The sequence below is a fragment of the Phodopus roborovskii genome, unplaced genomic scaffold, assembly GCF_943737965.1.
Source record: "Phodopus roborovskii unplaced genomic scaffold, PHOROB, whole genome shotgun sequence".
In the NCBI taxonomy this organism is placed as follows: Eukaryota; Metazoa; Chordata; class Mammalia; order Rodentia; family Cricetidae; genus Phodopus; species Phodopus roborovskii.
The window spans coordinates 24,891,637-24,912,785 of record NW_026126460.1 but is presented as its reverse complement, the minus strand read 5'-3'; the positions used below and the strand labels follow the sequence as shown (position 1 = coordinate 24,912,785).

Genomic DNA, 21,149 nt, shown 5'->3' with positions numbered 1-21,149 from the left:
CCTGCCACAGGCTGTGGCAATCTGAAGTTGACACATTGGATGAGGCGAACTATCAGGCTGAAGGAATAATTGCTGGTCATAAGCCAGCACCTTTCTAGGATTCACAGACATAACTAGCTGGATTCCTTTCTCTTCTACACCAGCAGGCAAGTTCCAGGCTTAAAAAAACAAAGCAAAACAAAAACCCAGGAAATCATGGTGTAAATTGGTGTCGGTGTTGCCATGGCTTTGGCTATGATTATAAATGAAGAGAAGCCAGTGGCATGGTGGCATGGCCCGGGCAGAGGACGAAAATGTGTTCTGTGCACCCATAGGTCCTCTTGGAGCCCTGAGGCCTGAGGTATGGGAGTGAAGCCCATACCCTGAGGCATGAGGTGTGGGAGCTGACCCACACCCTGAGAGCTTCTACCCATAAGGTGCTGTATCCTTCGTCTCCACCCAGCAGGTGGCATAACACCACTTACCCAAGTAGTATGACAACCAGAAGTGCCTTCAAAACTCGCCTGGGGACAGAGTTGCCCCCACCCTGAACGAAAGCCACCGCCCTAGAGTAACAAACATTATGTTCAGTTTGGCACTCTTGAAAGCTGTGCTCACTTGTTTGTTCCAAGTGTTTGGTGAGTTAAGCCCAGGTAGAGGAACACAGTGTTTCTTCATCTTTTCCTTCATTGGCCTTTAAACTCCACAAAGGGAGCACTGTTGCATATTAGCCAAGAGTACAGGCTCTCAGACGCAGGTCTCTACCGTGAATGAGCTATACACGCTGGGTGGGTTACTCAGCTTTTTTTTTTTTTTTTTTTTTTTTTTTTGGTCCCTAGCTTTTTTTCTGGTCCCTAGTTTCTACCATTTGTAATACAGAAACAACGGACGCCTACTTCTTATGTGAAGAATTAAAGTGAATTTTCAATGTAAAATACAGTGTCTGGTATTTCATAGATGCTGTGTTCATTTAATCCGTTGCAATGAAATACCATTGACTGGCAAGCTTATAAAAAACGGAAATTTATTTCTCACAGCTGTAGAGTCAGGGAAGTCTACAGTGGCTGGTAAGGGCTTGCTTTCTAATTGGAGGTGGTACTTCTAGTTGTTTTCTCATGTGTTAAGCAGGACTAGCTGTCTCTGGGGTCCCCTTTATAATGGCACAAATACCATTCATGAAGCCCCACCCCCAAGATCTAATCGTCTCTCAAAGATACGATTTTTGTTACTGTCGTCATCATTATTGAGACGGAGTTTCACTGTGTTTCCCTGGATGACTTGGAATTCACCATGTAGACAAAGCTGACCTTGAACTCAGAGAGAGGCGTGTCTGCCTCAGGAGTGCTGCAACTAAAAGCATGTGTGCACCATTATATCCAGCAAGAACCAGCTTCTGATAACATCACATTTCAGGTTAGAACTTCAATATATGTATATATTCAGACTCTAGCAGTGTGTACCCAATTAATGATGGCTATTATTCCCAAGTACTTAACAGTACAGCCTATAGATTTTAAGCGAGTTAAGAGTTGGGAAGAAGGATTTAATTGCCTCTGGCACATAGAATAGAAATGGAGCAGTTAATTTCCATTGAATTACAATTTGTTTCATAAGCATCTATTGAACCCCTTCTGTAATCTAGGCAGTATACTAAATACATGAAATAAAATATTAATAAAAATTATCTATCTTCATTTAAATGTCTGATACGGAGATATAGAGACAAATTGATTAAGTTGCTCATCAGAGTAGAGCCACCTCTATTGACTGAAGAACATGAACAGCCTGTAGCATTTACTATAGTGTATAGGAAAGGAGCTCACTGTGTTATGTGTCCACATTTCTCTTTCCAGTAGATACCATTTATTTTGTTACAGTTTTTCATGGTCTTCTGACTCTGTAGCTTTCATGGTTCCTGTGCTCTGCAGCTTTCTCTGCTCCCATCCAGTTTTTATCTTTCAGCCGATGTCGATTCCAACATCCTGTCATGCATGTTTTTATAAGCAGAAAAAAAAAAGGATTCCAAGTGTGTTTCATTTCTGAAACTTTGCAAAATGCATAGCATGCAGCATGAAGTGGTCATCAGAAACAGTTGTGGCTCAATGATGTCCTTTAGTCTTTTTGCATATGAGTATAATTTTTGCATAGTGGACTATATCATAAATAGTCTTGTAAACTAAAGTATATCTTTTCCAACCCTAGGGAGGCTGAGGCACAAAATTTAGCATTCTTAGTCCAGCCCAGGTTATGTAGCAAAGGTATCTTAGCAACAAAAATAAACAGCCCAATTACCCAGCATTAGTTACTACTGATACATACTTCTTGGCTTTCATAACATGAGTGACACTGTTTGAATAGATGCCATTAACTATTACTCAGTGTTGGGTGGCATAGATCATGTATATTCTCCCAGAAGCAGCAAGGTGATTCGATAAGGAAGAACTTCTAGGCAAACCTAACAGGGGAATGGGAAGAGGGGGCCTTAGAAAAAGGAGAAGCTAAGCAAGACATGGTATTAGGGCCAAGTCCCACTACAGAGCTCATATAGCGAGACCAGGAGTCAATGGCTATTAGCCTTCTGGGAGGAAATAGTGTCTGTAAACACTTAAGGCCCATGAAGAAAAGTGGGCTTTGCTTCCCACTGGCAGTTGTCCAAAGGTAGCAGGTGCAAACGGTTAGCAACAGAGCACACAAAAGCTAGAGGGCAAGTATGCTGAGCTGCTAAAAGGCTACCCACAGTGCCACTTCCATTGGAGATTTAGATTGCAATTAAAAGTGCCAGTTTAGCTGCTTATTGCAATCATTTTGCTTCTAGAAATAATCAGTCTTGGATGCAGATCTTCTTTTATTCTCTCACAGTTGCATGATAAATGAAGTTTTCTGTTTAACAGGTATATGTTTTGTTTTGTTTTGTTTTGATATATCTTTATTCCAGACTGGCTTTCAGAAATATTTTTAAAAATCTTTTTGTTCTTATAACCCTTGACCTTTGTAGTTTGCCTGAATCAGCATCAATTTAAAGAGCACTGAGTCCTCTTCAATGAGCAGAGGACCCAGAGATAGCATCAGTGTTATTGCAAAGGACTGGTGAAGTTATGTTAGTGGTCTGGCTTTGCATATAGGCTGAATAAATAGCCTCTCCATGGGAGGTAAGAGAACCAAAAATGGATTTTAGGCTCAGACAGTAAAGGCACTTGCCACCAAGTCTCACAGCCTGAGTTCAACTCCAGAGCCACATGCCAGAAGGAACAAACTGATTCCTGTAAACTGCCCTCTGACCTCCGTATGCATGTCATGGCACATCCTTATCGCACAAACAATTAAAATGTAAAAATATTTTAAATGTATCTTAATTATGTTTTAATAAAAAACAATTTCCTTTTTTTATTAAAGTGCTTGTGTTCACGATTATTTTGTATCCCCTACAGTATAATATCTGTTACACCCTTTAAAAAAAAATGAAATTGTTTCCCTGTCTTTAAAAATGTAAGCCACTGGTTGATATCACTGTAGTCCTGAAGACCTCTCGTGGTTGCTGGATTAGGAAATTCCCCATCTGAACTGCAGATTTAATGGCTTAAACCTGCACCCTGAGAGACATAGCTTACCATTATGGATGGGTTTTTGGGAGGTGGGAGATAAACGCACCATCTTTACCATCCCAACCACTGTCAACCACTGTATCCTTTTTTATACCTCATACCATCGACCCACTCTGTTTCTTGTTTAAATCATCTAAGGGAGCTGTAAAGACTCACGTGGAAGTAGGGGAGAAAGTAACTTGATAAAGAGGGTCACTCGTTCTGCATCTCCTGGTGAGTGGATGCTAGAAGTTGGATTTGAACCCCAAACAAATTAAATCTGAAACCTTGAAGGAAGTGGGGGAAGATGTGTTTTTGGAAGTAGACAACTAACAAATCTCCACGATCTTCTGTAGCCTACCCCCCACGGGGAAAAAAAAAATCAGTATGAAAAATATATGGGTAAAAGGCACCGGGGTGCCCAGTACACTTTACCAATAAAATATATCCTTTTCCCTTTTTGGCATTGCTGCTGTACATTTCAATGGTTGGAATTTTCTTTGCTAAGCATTTTTAGGCTGGTTCTTGACCTAGTCAGTTAGTGTCCCAGATCAAACATACATGCATACCTGTTGAATTCATGCAAAACAAACAAACAAAAACTATGAAAACTTCAGAGAATTTAAATTTCTTTGTGGTAATCTGGAAAGGCATTTTAAAGCCACAGCAACTCCAGCTGCCATCTCCTGTTTGTTCCTCCCTAAATTATAAAGATGCTGACTCACGTGGAGCATGGCATACTTATCAAAGATGCACATCTCGATATGTTCTAGCTCACTTGCTCTTCTGGTTTAGTTATCTTAAGGAAAACAAGGACAGCCCGAGGGACATAATTTCAGGAATGGCTTGCAGAGGTTTCAATTGTAGTCTTTTGACTTCCATGTTTAAGGCTAGCTAGCTGCTTCTTGGCTTCATAATCTTAACTCCAGTTACTTATGGACAAACCGTTCCCACTAATTTGCAGAGGGCCTTAAATCTTCATGGAACAACTCCTGAAGGATCTCTAGAATGCTGCTTGTGAAATGCTCTGGAGAGTTAGAAACATTTTTTTTTTTCTGCTGGCAAAAATATTGGTGGGAAATATTTGGTCTGACAATTGAGCATTACAACCTATGCAACAAGTTTTCCTTTGTCCTTTGAGAAATTTCTCCTTTGAGAAGTCCTCATCAAAAGCTGTTGAGAGATGTGGTCCTTCTGATGAAATGTGGTTTTCTGGTGTGTTGCTACCAGTCGTGTCCCCTTTAGGAGAATGGGCACAGGGACAGGTCAATGAGGGAGCATCTAGGTTCAAAGGAGAGGACCTCAAAGCTTTCCCCATTGGCTGGCTGTCAGATTGGGAAGAAGTGATGGAGAGAAACTGGGGGCTGGGTGGGGGGTGACCTTCCTTGCAATGCTATCAGTTGCTCATTCCAGGTTCCTGGCATTGTGTGACCCTCCTTTTTATGATAGGCACAATTCAGGAGACTCGCTGATTTTTACACATTAGTAGTATACTTTAACCAGTCTTACCAATTTTTAATGTCCACTGACTCCCCAATTTTGGCCTCATCTAATGAACTCCCTGTGGCTTTTTTGGCCCTAGGAGGCAAGACAATTTATGTGCAGGCAGTCTGCCTTTCAAGATTTGGGTACACCCCAGAGAATGACATAAATAAATGTGGGTTCTTCAGTCTCTTCGTCTCCCAGTATTGCTTCAGCTCTCTTGGGATTTATGAGATGGGGGCGTTCCGATGCAATCTGTAAATAGTGTTTCACTCTAAGAGGAGCCAAAGAAGTGACTGACTGTGCTTGGGACAGGAAATATACAGAAGCTGAGGACACTCCCTAATCAAATTGAATGTTTCGAAAATCAGCTTGAGGTGACTTGATTCGACTCTCAACAAGCATAATATTTACAGTGGATCAAGCCTCTAGAAGATGTTGAAAACATGAGTTTGTAATGACCAGAAAATGAAGCAGAACACTCTAGTGAACTCAGAACTGTGTGATGAAGTCGTTTTGAGTTGACAGATGTTCTGGCATTTGTTCCATTTTCCCACACATACTGAGGCTCAGGGTAGTCAGTGAAGGAAGTGAACTTACTTATAAGAGCATTACCATTTGGGAACCTCTAATTTAAAAAGAGGAGGAGGAGGTACTTGGGCAATGATCACGGTACAAAAACAAAGCAGTTGACCTGTGAGTCTAACACCTTTGACAGCACCATTGCAATACAGCCTTCCCTGAAGAATTGAATCAGTTGAGTGGCTTAGCCTCTGGATCAGGGTTGCTGATAACCTTCCAGGTAGCAAGTTTTCTGTTCTTCAGGCCATACTGTCTCTGCTGCTAACTACTGCTCCGATTCTATCAATTTTACATAAGACAGAGGAATGCAGTTATCAAATTCCAGTGGATATTAGGACCTCAGTGAAAAATAAAGTAAGAATTTTTTGTTGTCCTGAAAAAGCAAGAGTGTCATCAACTTCTTGTAATGTCTGGAGCTTATGGATATCTTGAATCAAATAAAGTGATGCATATAACAGAAGGCAATCAGGACAGTGTGAACACTAGAAAATTAGCATATGAAGGAGTTACTGATTTTGCTAAGTGTCAATGATATTGTAGGTCTGTATTCTATCTAGGGGACATCTGTTAGGTTGGTCCTGAATGCTGTTTCATAATGTCTGTAGTTTGCCTCAGAATAACCTTTGACATGCAAGAGATAAGTCATAAATTGATCACTACCATTAATAAATGTTGAATATTGTAGACATATACTTCTCCATATATTTTATGTGTATTTGAATATATAATTCAGTGTGTATACATATATGTGTATATGCACCACACATGTAGTTTATTATCATTAGCTCTTCCAACATATTTAGTGAGTGATGGAGGATAGACTACTGTCCTTTCTTTAGACACTCTTGGGTCCCCCAGAGCCGATGAGAAACACGTGGTCAAGTCTCAGAGCCTATAGACTTCTGTTGTGATTTTTTTTTCACACCAAACTGTTTACATATACCTTGCTATGTTAAATGGAGCGTGTGGCCGTGGGATTTATTGTCTGCTTGTGCTGTGGATAAGGTATAGTTTATATAAAAAGAGCTTGTTAAATAGAAAATTAGAAAATAAATACCACCGTTTACAGGGCTCTCTCACTTTCTGTTCTATAAACTGGCAGCAGCGAATCGATGTAGGGCTCTGTTTGCAAGTGTTTATGCAGCCCAGGCTAGTGATGGACAGAGAGCTACAGGAACCAAGGCACATGACCAGCCCCCAGAGGGGTGGCACTGGATGCAGGACATTTGTGGTGAGAGTGAGGGCCCAGCCACACCAACCCTTCTCTTTTTTCACATTTCCTGTTTAGTAACTCTAAATCCAGACTTGTGTGTGCTGTCTCCTGAATTTCAGTTTCCTAAAGTATTTTTGGAACACCACATTCCAAACCAAATCCCGAGCAGTGGGATTAGGCCCTCGCTCCTGCCTCTGATTTAGTGCTTGCCAATGGTGAGGCTCTAAATAGACTCCTATAGGCTCCAGGATTCTAAATGCCCCTGGGTTTCAGCTCCCTGCCTGGTGGGGAGTGGGTGGGGCAGTTTGAAAACAAGCCAAATGAGAGGGGAGGAGAGAGGTGACATATTCACAGAGGAGTAGTTGGGGAAGCTCTGGCGGTCACTGAGAGGACAGACAAGAGAGAAAAACGTGAAGGAAGGACCCTCAAGAGAAAACAGTCCTGGAAGAAGAGACTGGGGGTCTCCGCAGCCCCCCAGTGAGGGATTTTTATTTGCTTGCTTGTTTGATGGATTGATTATTTTTGAGGTCAAGAGAGTGTCATGAACAGTCAGGAGGAAATAGGTAGCAAACTACCGGCCGCCAAACAGTGAAATGGACAGAGATTTCAGCTTTGCCTGTGTTGATGTGACTGTTGAAGCCACTGAGTCTATGGCATGTGTTTTTCTCACGTCTGCCATGGACAAGTGACACATTTTCAAGTATGCATTTTGAATCTGGCATTTGCAGAACTAGCAGCCCATTATTTACTACAGTAAACCATGCTTACCGCTCAGAGCAGTATCCAATTACTCCGGGAGTGTTACCCTTGCTGGAAAGTGAAAAGGCTTGGAGTAGGAGAAAGCCAACATTGGAGGCCTGTGCCTGTGGAGGTAGTTTTATTGGTAGGCTTATGATCTCCCTCAATGATGGCCTAAAGCACATGAATTGCTTTTTATTGTTGTAAAAACGTTATTCAAGAAAGTGAAACACTCAAACAGATTTACGAACCTCTATATCTACGCAACCCAATACATTTGGGCCAAATGCTTACTCTTCCTCTCATACCCAAGTTTGAAGAGTGACTTCTTTTAAAAGTGAAAATAAACAGAAAGTAGCTATATTCTTCCCATTGCAGGAGTCTGAGTGTCCTGCAAATGAAGCATTTTAGAACCAGCCACACTTATTTCATGTAAAACACTATCTGTAGGGCCATGAGTGTATTTCATTATTAGGACTTACTCAAGCCTGAAGTGAATTATGTATCCATTCTTACTCCAGGCTCATGAGCTTATTCTTAGACCTGTGTACAAGCCAGGTGAGTTTAGATTTTAGAGCATTTGGCTGAGCAGAAGTTATGCCCAGAACATTGATCAAAAATTGCCCTGATTCCAAGTTCCACAGAGCCTGGAGCCTGGCTGCCCAGGGTGCTTTTCAGAAGAAGCCGAACATGGACATCTCTCAAAAACTTCCCTGGGCAATGAAACCAAGAAAAACACTCCCACTATAATAAAACTGTTTTTTAGTCTCTGTCTCTATCTGTCCCTCCCTCCCTTCTCCCCTCCCTCCCTCTCCCTTCCCTTCTCTCTCCCTCTCCCTCTCTTCTTCTTCCCTTTCTCTTTCTCTGTTAAGGAGTTTTAAGCTACCAGTGGCAAAACCAACATGCTATCTTTGTGTGCCTTTTAAGTGTACAAATCCAACCAGTTATTCAAATATCCCCTTACCCAACAGAGTTCCTTAGGAGTCATTAACTGAAATTGATGAGGTTGGTTGGTACAAAGATTTTGCACTTTTTTTTTTTTTTTTTTTTTGTATTTGCTATCAACTTTGTGATATGTTAAATTTCAAAGAGGAAATGCATTCCCTGAGGGAGAAAAGGAAATCAGAGCTTACACAGAGGAGTAAGTAAGTAAGGCTCCCATGGTCAGGGCTTGGCAGTCCTCCAAGGTCCAACAGGCTCCAGGAAACTCGGGCAATTGTCATGGTATTAGAGCCAGTCCAAGGTGCCAAAGTCAAAATAGGTCATTGTTGACCACAGCAGAGGCCCACGTGGGAGCGTATGTAGGTCACTAACACATTTTGAATTTAGACAGGCTGAATTTAGACAAATATTTTATAATTAAGCTCTGGAGAGACCCCCAGATGTTCTGAAGTTTTAGAAGTTACCAACTTCACAATGTGTAAGAAAATTACAACATGTGTTTGAATGATATGTCTTTAGTGGCTCAGTATGTGGACGACCAGGCAGGGAATTCTGTTTGTGCTGACACTCCTTGCCCAACATGAACCTGAATGCTGGTATTTCTTTCCATGGACCAGTTTTCGAGTTCACTGTGATGCTTAGGACTAAACACAAGGATTTCCTCAACCACATTCAGTAAACTCTAGTTTGATGCAATGAAAAATAATAAAATTAGAAATTGATGCTCATAGCTCCTCGGGCTTCATCCCACAGGTGCTTTTTGAGTATCAAGTATGCATGACCTTGTGTGGGAAGTTCCTCAAACAGGGAAAGGAAGGTGGGAAGATATAGTTTACCCCACCCTGTCCACACTCTTTATTTTCCCTGTGGCCACTGATTTCCTCTCACTCCAGGTCACCTGTCTCTCCAAATGCTTCCCTCTGTAACCTCCCATAGGTGACGAGGGGGTTCCAATGGCACCACAGGAGATCTGTGCCTCTTGAAATCTCTGGTCTCTAAAGCAGGGATCAAATTAGTAAGGTCACAAATTCTGTATTTGTTTTTGCTAAGTGCTGCCATTGAGTTCTAACTTAATGGAAGTATTTGCTTTCCCATAAATACATGTAAACTCCTACCTCTTGTCATAGCCAAAGAAAGCACTGTCGGTGGCAATCAAGGACTGAAGCATATTTAAAGCAAATGGCTGTAATTGAAATTCTCGGTGTAAGCGATGCCATCCGCACAGTTTATGGATTTATCAATTGTTCTGCCCTGTTGTAGCTTTAAAGCTACCACTGAAATTTGTTTTAATTAACAGCCCTGCAATTTTAAAAAAAGTTGTGTGTGGTACATTAAAAGAATCAATCTGGGTGGTTATAAGAAAATCCTGACAACCTGAATCAGTCCCTCTGTTTAAAACCCTCCAAGTGGTCTCTTACGACCCTTGATTTCTGTCTACCTTGGCCTTTCTGTCTACAGACAGCCTGCCTATTCTCCCTAGCCCCTTTGTCCTGCCTGGCATGCTCTTCTCGCATCCATGCATGGCCAGTTCTTTTCTCAGTCTTGGGCTGTCCTCCTCTGGGTTCCTGCCACAGAGGTGGCCCTCCTTATGATGTGACCCTCCTGTGGCCCTTCACTCACCCATATTACTTTGCTTTATGATCCTGGCTTTTATTCTTCTCTGAAGTTACCTAATAGCTTGCTGGTATATTTTTTCCGTGTCTCTCTAGGACACTCTGAGAGGGCCAGGGTCACACCCATCAGATTTACAGTTGTCTGTCTAGCACTTACAATAGGGCTTGGCGCATGGAAGACTCTTGGAAATAACATTTTAAATGATTGATGGAGTTACAAGAGTTAAGTATTGATTTTAGCCTGGTGCCTGGTACATACTTCCGACCCAGCAGATGGAAATTTACTACTTTCCAGCCCTGTCTGTCTAAACCCCATGCATTTGAGACTAACTTAGCACAGTGTTCAGTTATCATGAGCACAGGAAATCAGACCTAGCTGAGTTCAGAGTATCCATCCTTTTGTGTCCACAAAAGAGTGATGTGTTTCTATCTGCTTTTTCTTTTAGGCTGTCCTTGTTGGAAGGAACCATGAACTGGCATTTCCCCTTCCTCATCCTGACCACGGTGACTTTGTCTTCCGTGTACTCCCAGTTCAACTCTCTGTCTCTGGAAGAACTAGGCTCTGACACAGGGATCCAGGTTTTCAATCAGATCATCAAGTCCCGGCCTCATGAAAACATCGTCGTCTCCCCACATGGGATTGCATCCATCCTGGGCATGCTGCAACTGGGGGCAGATGGCAGGACGAAGAAGCAGCTCACGACACTGATGAGATACAACGTAAATGGTTCGTGTGTGCTCTCTCTCTCTCTCTCTATTCCTGAGGCCTTACCATCAGTCCTGCATGTGAAGGGTCATAGCTTTGTCTCTGCTTAATCTGAGAAGCAGGGCAGCCAAGAAAAGTCATGCAGTGGCATCTGGAACATAGGGCCAGAGACTTCTAAGGAAAGATGATATCCCCAAAGTTAGGTTCTATAGCTGTTTGGTTTTGTGTTACCTCTGTCTAATAGCACTACTGTTTTTTTTCCTAAGAGAAACCTTTGGTGATATAAGAAGCATCCTTGTAGAACATACCCACGTTAGAGACTGACAGTGTGGGAGCGAGCTGGCCAGTGAGCTCTGGGGATCTACCTCCCTCTACTTCCATAATGCTAGGACCATAGATATATACCACCACACTGGCAGGTTTTGCATAGATGCTAAGGATCTGAACTTAGATCCTCATGTTTGTATGGCAAGAACCTCCCTGGCTGAGCCATCTCCCCAGCCTACCTTGCCTGCTGATTTGAAGCCACTTATAAATCTGAAGTAGAAAGCTAAATGTCTTAAAAAAAAAATGCCTGGAATGTCCAGCCAATGGACCTGGTAACTAACATGCTTCTAATCATAGCATTTGAGACATGAGACAGGAGGGTCAAGAGTTCAGGACCCATCTGGCCAAATACCAAGTGTATCTCAAAGAGATGAAATGAACCTGGAGATGTAGCCCAGTGGGGCTTGGGCTTGTCTACCATATATGAAGCCCTGGGCTTGATATTTAGTTCCACAAAAGGACAAACAAACAAAAAAAAAACCAACAAAGTGACAACAAATACGGGTAAAGGATGATGAGAGAGGCTTAGTGTTATTGAAAGGAAAACTTGTTTTGAATCACCCGCTTAGCCGCAGGAACAACTGTCTGCAGGCAGGGTTTCCCAGTAGGCTAGCTCTCCCTTTCCACAACCATAGCACCCAAGGGGGCAGGACTGTTCCTGAGCTCTTCTTTGCTGCCCTCCACACTGAGTACAAACAATGCATGATTCCTATCAAAGCAGCAGTTTCCTCATTGGAAAGTGAGGGAGCTTTCTTGCCAGGTTCTCCACCCACTTGTAGCCAGTGAAGCTCTAAGACTCTTGACTATGCTGGCTGCGGTTGGAGCTGGGTTAGTGGTAGAAGGATGCTCTTCCTTGGCTCTAGCTGCTCGCCCCCACTTCCTTTGTGTTTTCAGTGTGACTCTCATATGGGAGGGTCATCTATTGGGAGCCTCATATGCCCAGTGCTAGCCCCTGTTGACAGAGTAAACTTTGCTTGCTTTTTGCAGTTTGCCCACCTATTAGATTCGAGGAAAGGCTCGGGACATACTGTTCTGTCTCTGGCTGGGATGTTCAGGGTTGTTGGTGATTTATACCGCCTTTGTGAGTCACTGCCTAAATTTATGGCCTTTCTTGCTGCCATCCAGGCCCTGTCAGCCAGCATAATTCCAAAATAGCAACTGGGGTTGTGTCATGTTGGTTTGGTTTGGTTTGGTTTTCATGCTGATCCACCGTGATTTTAGATCGGCATCTTCATGATGTTGGCCTGCTGGCTACCAATCTACCCCTTCCTTTTCTCCCTCTAGAATTGCCAACAGTCATATGTAGAAGGTGATACCAGGGTTCATGATATACTTAATTTATGCTGGAAGCCTTCTTTGGAGCTCAAACTCAAACACTGTTTGTTGTAGTGATATTCACCAGGGAATAGGCAAGATTGTTTGAGGATATGGAAGATGATCCCCAATCTTTTCCCTCGAGAAGTGTATGTGTATTAGTTCCTTTTATTCACTGTTGGGACAAAATAGCCTGGCAAAAGCAAGTCAGTGAAAGGCAGGGTTTATCTCAGTTCACAATTTGAAGGAAAAATGATGATAGCAGGAACTGGAGGTGGCTGGTCATGTTGTATCCCTAGTCAGGAAGTAAAGAAAAAGAAACCTGGTGCCCAGGACACTTTCTCCTGTTTTATTATGTGTAGGACCCTAGCTCAGGGAATAGCATCTCCCAGGTGTAGTCTGAGTTTTCCCACCTCAGTTAACCCTCACAGACTTGCCCTGAGGTTTTTAATGTAATTCTAGGTCCTGCTAAGTTAGCTGGCAATTGCTTATCACAAGAAGGGACTGTACATGTTGAGGGGGCAGAGTCAGAAAGTGCCAGGGCTGTCACTTGGCCTTGGAGGTGACTTTTGACCCCCAAAGCCTGCTGTTCTCCATATGGTAGTTTCCGCATAGCATGGTGTTAAGGTGAGCGGAGGTTCCAAAGTCTGGTCCATGACGTAACACTCTCTTTGTGGATGGGGAGATGGCCTGGCCCTGGTACTCATGGAATCTGAGGAAGATGCATGTTCAGCATGATGAGTCATCCCTCAGGAACCGCCAAGGTGTCTCTGAAAGGATGCTTTAGGACAATATAATTTTGAAACAACCTCAGGTGATTAGGGCATTCCTGTAATTCAGCTCCCTGTGGAAACCCATCTCACATCCTTATGACACATTTTTTTCTCTTTTTTTTATGCCCCCCCCAAACAAAATAAAGCATGAATGAACAGCTCATGTAAAATAAAGCTTATGCTGCCATAAAACTAATTTCTTTACTTTCCAAGCTCAATATCAAGTAAAAACCACAGTGTTCTGGTTGGCGGCACATAACAATCTGTAACAGTCTTCCTAATTCTTATTTTATTCATCGTCTTTTCTTCAAATAGGAATAAAAAAAAAAAATCACACTGTAAATCCTTGGCAAGAAAGGAAACTGTGCTTAAGACTGTTAGGCAAGGGAGTCTGGATAAGGAAGCTTCCTCCCATTCATTTTCTCCATGGCTTCCAGTCCCTGGGTAGACCAGTATTCATGCTGACTACAAGGAGAACATCATAATAAACTTAGTGCAGGAGCAGTTGTATCACAAGACTTGTAGGGTTTATTTTAACACTACCTATGTCTCCAGAGATAGAGACCCCTTACAAGGCACACTTAGTCTCTTGTGACTCCTGTCTTGTGTGTTGTTCTTATATGATGTGGTACAAATGAGAAGGTTTGTGTGTGTGTGTGTGTGTGTGTGTGTGTGTGTGTGCGTGCGCGTGCGTGCGTGCGTGCGTGTGTGCGTGCATGGGTGCATGTGTAAATTGGGATTACAGGTATATAAGTCATATGCCCAACAAGAATTTTTTTTTTCATATGTAAAATATAGCCATGTTTTCTGATTTCTCCTCCAGGAGTTGGTAAAGTGCTGAAGAAGGTCAACAAGGCCATTGTCTCCAAGAAGAATAAAGACATTGTGACTGTGGCCAATGCTGTGTTTGTCAAGAATGGCTTTAAAATGGAAGTGCCCTTTGCAGCCAGGAACAAAGAGGTGTTTCAGTGCGAGGTGCAGAATGTGAACTTCCAGGACCCAGTCTCGGCCTGTGATTCCATCAATTTATGGGTTAAAAACGAAACGAGAGGTGAGTAGCCCTCCTGTTACGTGTAGATTCGTGTTTTGTGAGTGAAAGAGATTTTTGCTGAAGTCTTTACGACCACTGCTTGCTCTATCAAAAACCACGTGGGCTTAGTTAGGCTCTGACAGACCTTCATTCTCCATGATCCAGGTCTCAGTCTGCCTCCTCCCCCACCTCAGGCTGTTCTGGCTGCCACTGCTCACTATCTAGGGTTTTCTTCCTGCAGGGTGGGCAGCAGGAAAAAACACAGCTGTCCCCCCCCCCCTTTGCTTGCCATACCCTGCCTACAGAGCCCTTTCCCATGGGTTTAGCGGGTTCCCTTGTTTTCCTTGGCCTGGAACAGCCTTCTTAGGCTTTGGCTCTGTGTCTCCTGTGACCCCAGCCTCATCTGCCATTGCCAAGCTGTAGGTGCCCTCCACTGGCTTTGTTTGGCTTGTGATGACACTGCTTTGAACCCCTTCCATTATGGCATTTTCAACGTCACATAATGATTGCTTGTTTAGATGTCCTTTCTCATTAAACGGAGGTTTCCAGTGTTGGGGTTTCAAACCCGCTGACTCATAAGCCGGAAGTCTCATTCAGGAGGAGCTCGGGGCCTACCGCAGCAAAGTGAAGCTGTTCTGGTTTCATTTCTGTCGCTTGGTAAAACATCCTGACAAAGATCAGTTTAGGGAAGAGAGGGTTCACCTTAGCTCACAATTCCAGATTCCAGCCCATCCATGCAGGGAAGTCTGACCAGCGCTTAAAGCAAAATACCATATCCACACTCATGAGCATAGAGGAATAAACTCATGCATGCTCCGTACTCAGCTAGCTCTCTCTCCTCCTGCACAGTCCAGGGCCACAAAACCTGGAAATGGTACTGTTCTCTCTCATGCTGGGTCTTCCTGCATCAGTTAAAGCTGTCAAGTAAGCCCTTTGTTGATTCATCCTTTCTAGGTGATTCTAGATTTAGCAATTTAACAATCACAGCTTAACACTCACAGCTGCTAAGACCGGAATGTGCTCTTGGAGTTAGAGTCATAAAAGAAGCAGAGACTCAATAAGGTAAACCCTGCCTTTGGAGGAACAAGCTTCTCAGAACCTAGTTCTTGGTGTACCTGAACTAGGATTACCCAGGGACATGCTTAGAGTACAGTTCCCTGGCCCCTGACTTACTGGGAAAGGATTTCTAAGGGAGGGGCAGAGTACCTCCGCTCAGGCTCCATGACCCATCATCCTACTTACACATGTGAATACGTGATCTCAGAGGAGCTAATGAAGAGGGGGGAGAAAGATGTGCAGGGAGTGGACCAGTAACTTTCTCTCAATTGCTCTGCAGTCTGGAGTCAACTTCTGAAACTACGCTGCTATTGGAAGGATAATATTGTGTATGTCCAGGGCTGGTTTGGGGATGCTGGGTCCTGTATGTCTGGTGGTAGCAGATTGCAACACATAACATGAAGAAATGGCTCTTAACATGCTGGCTATGTGATGTCATGGCATTGTACCTTATGGCCTTCTTTGCCTGTAAAAAGATAATGCTACATCGTGTTGGTGTACCATCTGATGAAGCCACTGTCCACCTGTGCTGGGAAGCTCCAGCAGGGTTTTTCAGTTCTATCAGACCCAGCTCCCTCTGTTTGTTCATTTGTTTATTGGCAGTGTTCCTGACAGAACATGTAGGACTTTGCACCATGCTAAACAAACCCTCAACCAATTAGGTACACCCATAGCCTTCTCCTCCCTCCTTCTAGCTTGAAATGAAAATCAGATAATATAAATATATCATTAAATAATAACTCTATCTACATATCATAGATAACATTTTATATTCCCACTGCACACATAAACAGATTTTTATTTAAAAATTAAACAATGATACAAAGAAAAACAAAGGAAATGTATAGTTATGGTTAACCTTTGGGTTCGAGTGCACATGAATAAATGATGCTTTTTTTTGAGTGCACATGAATAAATGATGCTTTTTTTTTAATTTTGATATATTTGCCAAATTCTCAGGATAAGTGTGAACTAGCAATAGTAGACTAAGTCAGGCATGTTATCCTATGACACAAGGAACCACAAGCTGTCACCATTGCTGATGCAATTTTGTAAACAAACAAAAAAAACCAACAAGATACTTTTTATATAACTCACAGTTATAATAACCTCAAACAGGCTGTTTCCCAGGCTTTTCTGCAATAATAACAAACAGACCTATCTTTCACTTCTTGTCATTAGCAATTATCATGACATAATTGAAAATCAGTGAACCACATGGGGCTTAGTGAAGAGAGTGACTCCCAGCTCTTAGTTACTACTGCCATCAATAACTGATGCAATTTTTTTAAAACAATGGTGCAAAATATTTGGTAAATTTCCAAGCTTGCCTCAAAGCAAACAACATGGAAATATTTAGAAATGGGAGCTGAAAAGACGGCTCGGCGCTTAAGAGCACTTGCAGAGGACCAGAGTTTGGTTCCCAGCAACCATGTTGCATGGCCTACAACTATCTGTGACTTGAGGTCCAGGGGAATCCAACAACTGCAGGCTACAGCGCGTACCTACACTCACTTGCACATACCCATACACCGACATACACGTACAGGCAAAGTTAAGGATAAATCTTTTAATTACTTTCAAGAGAGGCATTCTCCATTGCATGGGACTGTTTTGAGCACCTTGGAACATGAGCCACTGCCAGCTCAGCTAGAGCACATCTCCAGATCTCCAGACAAGCAAGCTCTATCCCCAAACTGCTAAGGTCACTTAGGAGGTGCGCTTGCTGCAGAGAGCTAGCACCAGGGTGCTCTGCTAACCCTGTGACAGGTCTGACTTAGAGGCCTCTGCAGCCTCAGCTTCTCCCATCTCCCATCTCAGACCCCACCCCCCCACCCCCACCCATGCACGCAGCAGCCTGAAATGCTTCCCAGCCTGCTGCACTGTGTAGCTCCTGATCACCTTTGTGCCGCCACGCATGTGACACAGAACATGCTCGGGTCCCTTCTTTCTCAGCCTGAAGTCCATTCTGCCACTTACAAATCGGCTGTGTAACCTTGGTAAAATGTCTTTGAACAGCCCCCTCCCCCTGCCCTGGCCCCTGATTTTCAGAATATTGATATGTTAGCGATAACTGCCTGAACGACAGTTCCCTGAAGGCTTCTTCATGATGTGAATGGTGGCACAGGCGCACTGAGCACAGGGCCTGACCCTTCACAAAGTGAGCTGTTTTCACAGCGGCTAGCTCAGTGGTCCTCAACCTTCTGAATGCTGTGACCCTTTAATATAGTTCCTCATGCTGTGGTGATTCCCGCCCGTAAAATTATTTTCATTGCTACTTCATAACTTTGCTACTGCTATGAATTGTCATATAAATATCTGTATTTTCCAGTGGTCTTAGATGACCCCCTCCCCGTAAAAGAGTCATTCTCTCTCTCTCTCTCTCTCTCTCTCTCTCTCACTCACACACACACACACACGCACACGCACACGCACACACACACACACACACATACACACACACACCCCACAAAGGAGTAGCAATGCTCAGGTTAAGAACCTCTGAAGTCCTGCTAGCTGGGGACCCTGTCTGCCATTTGAGATGTACCTTGCTTGCATTTGCTGCCACAGACTCGAGTGTTTTCATTTCGGTGTGCTTGTTAAAATCAAATCTTTATGCTTTTCCCAAATCCTTTTGGCATCTACCTCTAATCCTTAGCTTTTTGTGGGAGGGACCCACTTGGGGCATGCTAGGTTGCATCTCAAGATGGATGGAGGAGAGTCAATATATATTTATTGCAACACCAACAGCAGGTCTCTCATGGACACCCTTACCTCTAACCGATCCATTTCTTACTGTTTTTTCCTTGCCATTTCCTTTTAATTTCACCTTGCCCTCCTAACACACACTGCCCTGAAAGTGACAATATAAGGCACCGCGTTTTTGTGTTTGCTTTTTCCTTTTTTTTTTTTTTTTCAAGATGAGGTATCATGTATCCCAGGTTGGTATTGAACTTGTTATCCATCAGAGGCTTGCCTTGAACTCTTCATTTCTTCTGCCTCTACTTCCTGAGTGCCGGGATTGCAGGTGTGCACTATGATACTCAACACCCAGCCCTGAGCCATAATTTATCTCTGCAAAATGGTCTCCGGTCTCTTCTGCTTATTGAGCCCTGACTACATTCTGGCAAGGGAATAAAAAAAAAAAATCCTTGCAGTGATGTGATGCATGGTGTAGTTGGGGGAGGCAGACGTCATTCAACTTGCCTAGAATAAATACCTTCATGGTGGCTGGTGGCACTAACCCTCAGGCTCTGCGGAAAGTGAGGGGCTAAGTGAGGAGGAGGGTCGAGGGGCAGGGGTTGTAAAAGACAAGGGTGGATTCAGTTGGGTAATGTTCTCTACAAGGGGCAGAAGTAGCAGCTGAAGTGCTGGGCATAGCTTCAAGGAGTGCTGTTGGAGGAACCTGTTTGTGAGGCTGCCTTGCACTGAAGAACGGAATGATTGATGGCTATTTATAGCCTGTAGTTTTCTTCCAGGACTAGGCTTAGGTGGCATCCATGTCCCCTTGCGGAAGTAAGAGCACTGAAGATTCTGCATGTCAGGCACCAGAAACTTCCGCCTGCTATTTGCCAGTTTCAGAGGTTTTCAGAGAGCATTAGGACTCCTCTTTCTTGAGTTTCATTTTAAGAGACATGAAGGTCTCTGCTTGAATTAGACATCTTGGAAGCTGTTGATTTTACTGTCACCATTTCATGCGTGCGTGCGTGCGTGCGTGTGTGTGTGTGTATTGAAGTCAAGCAAACTATTTCAGTAGCTTTGGGTATAAGAAACCCTATTTAATACACACACCTAGCTCCTCCCTCCCCTCCCCCCCCCCCTTGGCTTTTTGAGACAGGGCTTCTCTGTATAACAATCCTGGCTGTCCTGGAACTTGCTCTGTAGACCATATCTGCCTGCCTCGGCCTCCTGAGTGCTGGAATAAAAGGCATGTACCACCACTGCCCAGCATACACTCCTACCTTTAAACCTACTAAAACACAGATATTTATATGACAATTCATAGTAGCAAAGTTATGAAGTAGCAATGAAAATAATTTTACGGGCAAGCATGGGTGGCATTTGGAGGATTCCACCAACACTCTGAAGTGAGAAGAGCCTGTTTACCCTGGCATCCAGACATCCCAGCAAGAGAACAGTTTTGCCTTCAAAGTCATTTCCTGTAGGCCAACCCCCTCTTCTCATCTCTGGACTATTGGAGCCTAGCTCAGTGCCTAGCCCTTAAGTGGGGACATGGTATTCAATTTTGGTTCTCTTTGGCATCTTCGGGAGACTTGTGATGACCAGGGATTGATTCCAAGCATTTGTGAAGTCCTAGAAGAGATGAAGTTTAGCTTTGATGTGTCACAAGTTGGAATGTTTACTTTGTCAGGGACTGCATGAACCTAGCTGCTTAAAAACAAAGAGAAGCAAAAATTATCTCACGAACGCACACCAAGGACCCTCGTCAGCAGCCACATGACAGCTGTCAGCAAAAACATCTAAAATAATTCTTAATTAGATAGAGCTTATTCTAGACACATAAAAATGTTCTAAAGCAAACGGGCTTACAGAACCAGTTGTGATTTCTGGAACTGAAGTTTGGGAAACTCTTAAATAAACCAGTACCAGTCTTTTCTAGTGAGTTTAATTTGATTTTGGTTTTACTTGAAATTTTTAAATTTCAGTGAGAATAATGAGTATAAAAATCGTGCCCAGGGAATCGGGTTGAGGAGCTGTTGGTGTAGTTCAGCCAGTAGAGTGATTGCTTAATTCAGTTTCCAGTGCCACATAAACTGACATGGTGTCACACACAGAAATCCCCACTTGGGAGATGGAAGGAGAGTCAGAAGTTTGGTTATTCTCAGCTGCATAGAGTTTAGGCTACATGAGACCAGAATGTCTGATTTAAGTCTTTCATTTTTTTTTCCTGCTGTTGTCTCTGGAACTAACTGCCATTTGCCCTCAATGTGGCTTCCGTTGCTGATATTTTTCCTCGCTCTTGAACTTCACAGGCATGATTGACAACCTGCTTTCTCCGAATCTGATCAATGGTGACCTTACCAGACTGGTCCTTGTCAATGCAGTGTATTTCAAGGGTTTGTGGAAATCCAGGTTTCAGCCCGAGAGCACAAAGAAACGGACCTTTGTGGCAGGCGATGGGAAACCCTACCAAGTGCCCATGCTGGCCCAGCTTTCTGTGTTCCGTTCTGGTGAGTACGTGTTGGATGAAGTCTATTCTAGAATGTGTTGGTAGCAGAAAGGGACAGATCTTTGTTGTGGAGAAGAAAGGCTGTGGGAAGTGGCTCACACCTAGAATGCCAGTACTCCACAGAATGGGTGAGGTTTCTCTATGTAGCCCTAGAACTCACTCTTTAGACCAGGCTGGTCTCAAGCTCACAGAAATCCACCTGCCTCTGCCTCCCAAGTGCTGAGATTAAAGGCGTGCACCACCATCGTCAGGCAAGGCAAGACTTCTTAAAGCACATACATCTTTATACCATGCCAAAAAGTTATGTATTAACACATCACATGTGTAGGCTTCTGGGTTGAAAATGTAGGATGAAAAGATAATTAATAAAACCAATATAAACGGACATTGAACTTATGAAGGAATCATATCAAGTCACCATTAGCAAATTTACATTGCTAAGTAAAAAATGTATTTCCTTTTCACATCTCACATTATCAAAAGTCAGGAAAGCTAATAAAGCCCACTTATGGCTACTACATGGGGTGGGTAGACCCCTTGAGCATTACTGGTGGTGGGGACCTGTTATCTAAAGGACTTTCTCTATGTCACTACCCCAGTACTTCATCCAGAGAACTTATTG

The 21,149-nt window shown here is 43.3% G+C and overlaps 1 protein-coding gene across 1 annotated transcript in view; it reads left to right on the top strand.

Moving 5' to 3' along the window:
- The window catches only part of Serpine2 (serpin family E member 2), a 58,474-nt gene that overhangs the window by 22,546 nt on the left and 14,779 nt on the right, over positions 1-21,149 (top strand). The window contains exons 2-4 of the mRNA XM_051190550.1: positions 10,577-10,857; positions 14,074-14,301; positions 20,331-20,528. Coding sequence (XP_051046507.1) covers positions 10,599-10,857; positions 14,074-14,301; positions 20,331-20,528 — 685 coding nt within the window. The 5' untranslated portion in view covers positions 10,577-10,598. The remainder of the gene's footprint in view (positions 1-10,576; positions 10,858-14,073; positions 14,302-20,330; positions 20,529-21,149) is intronic.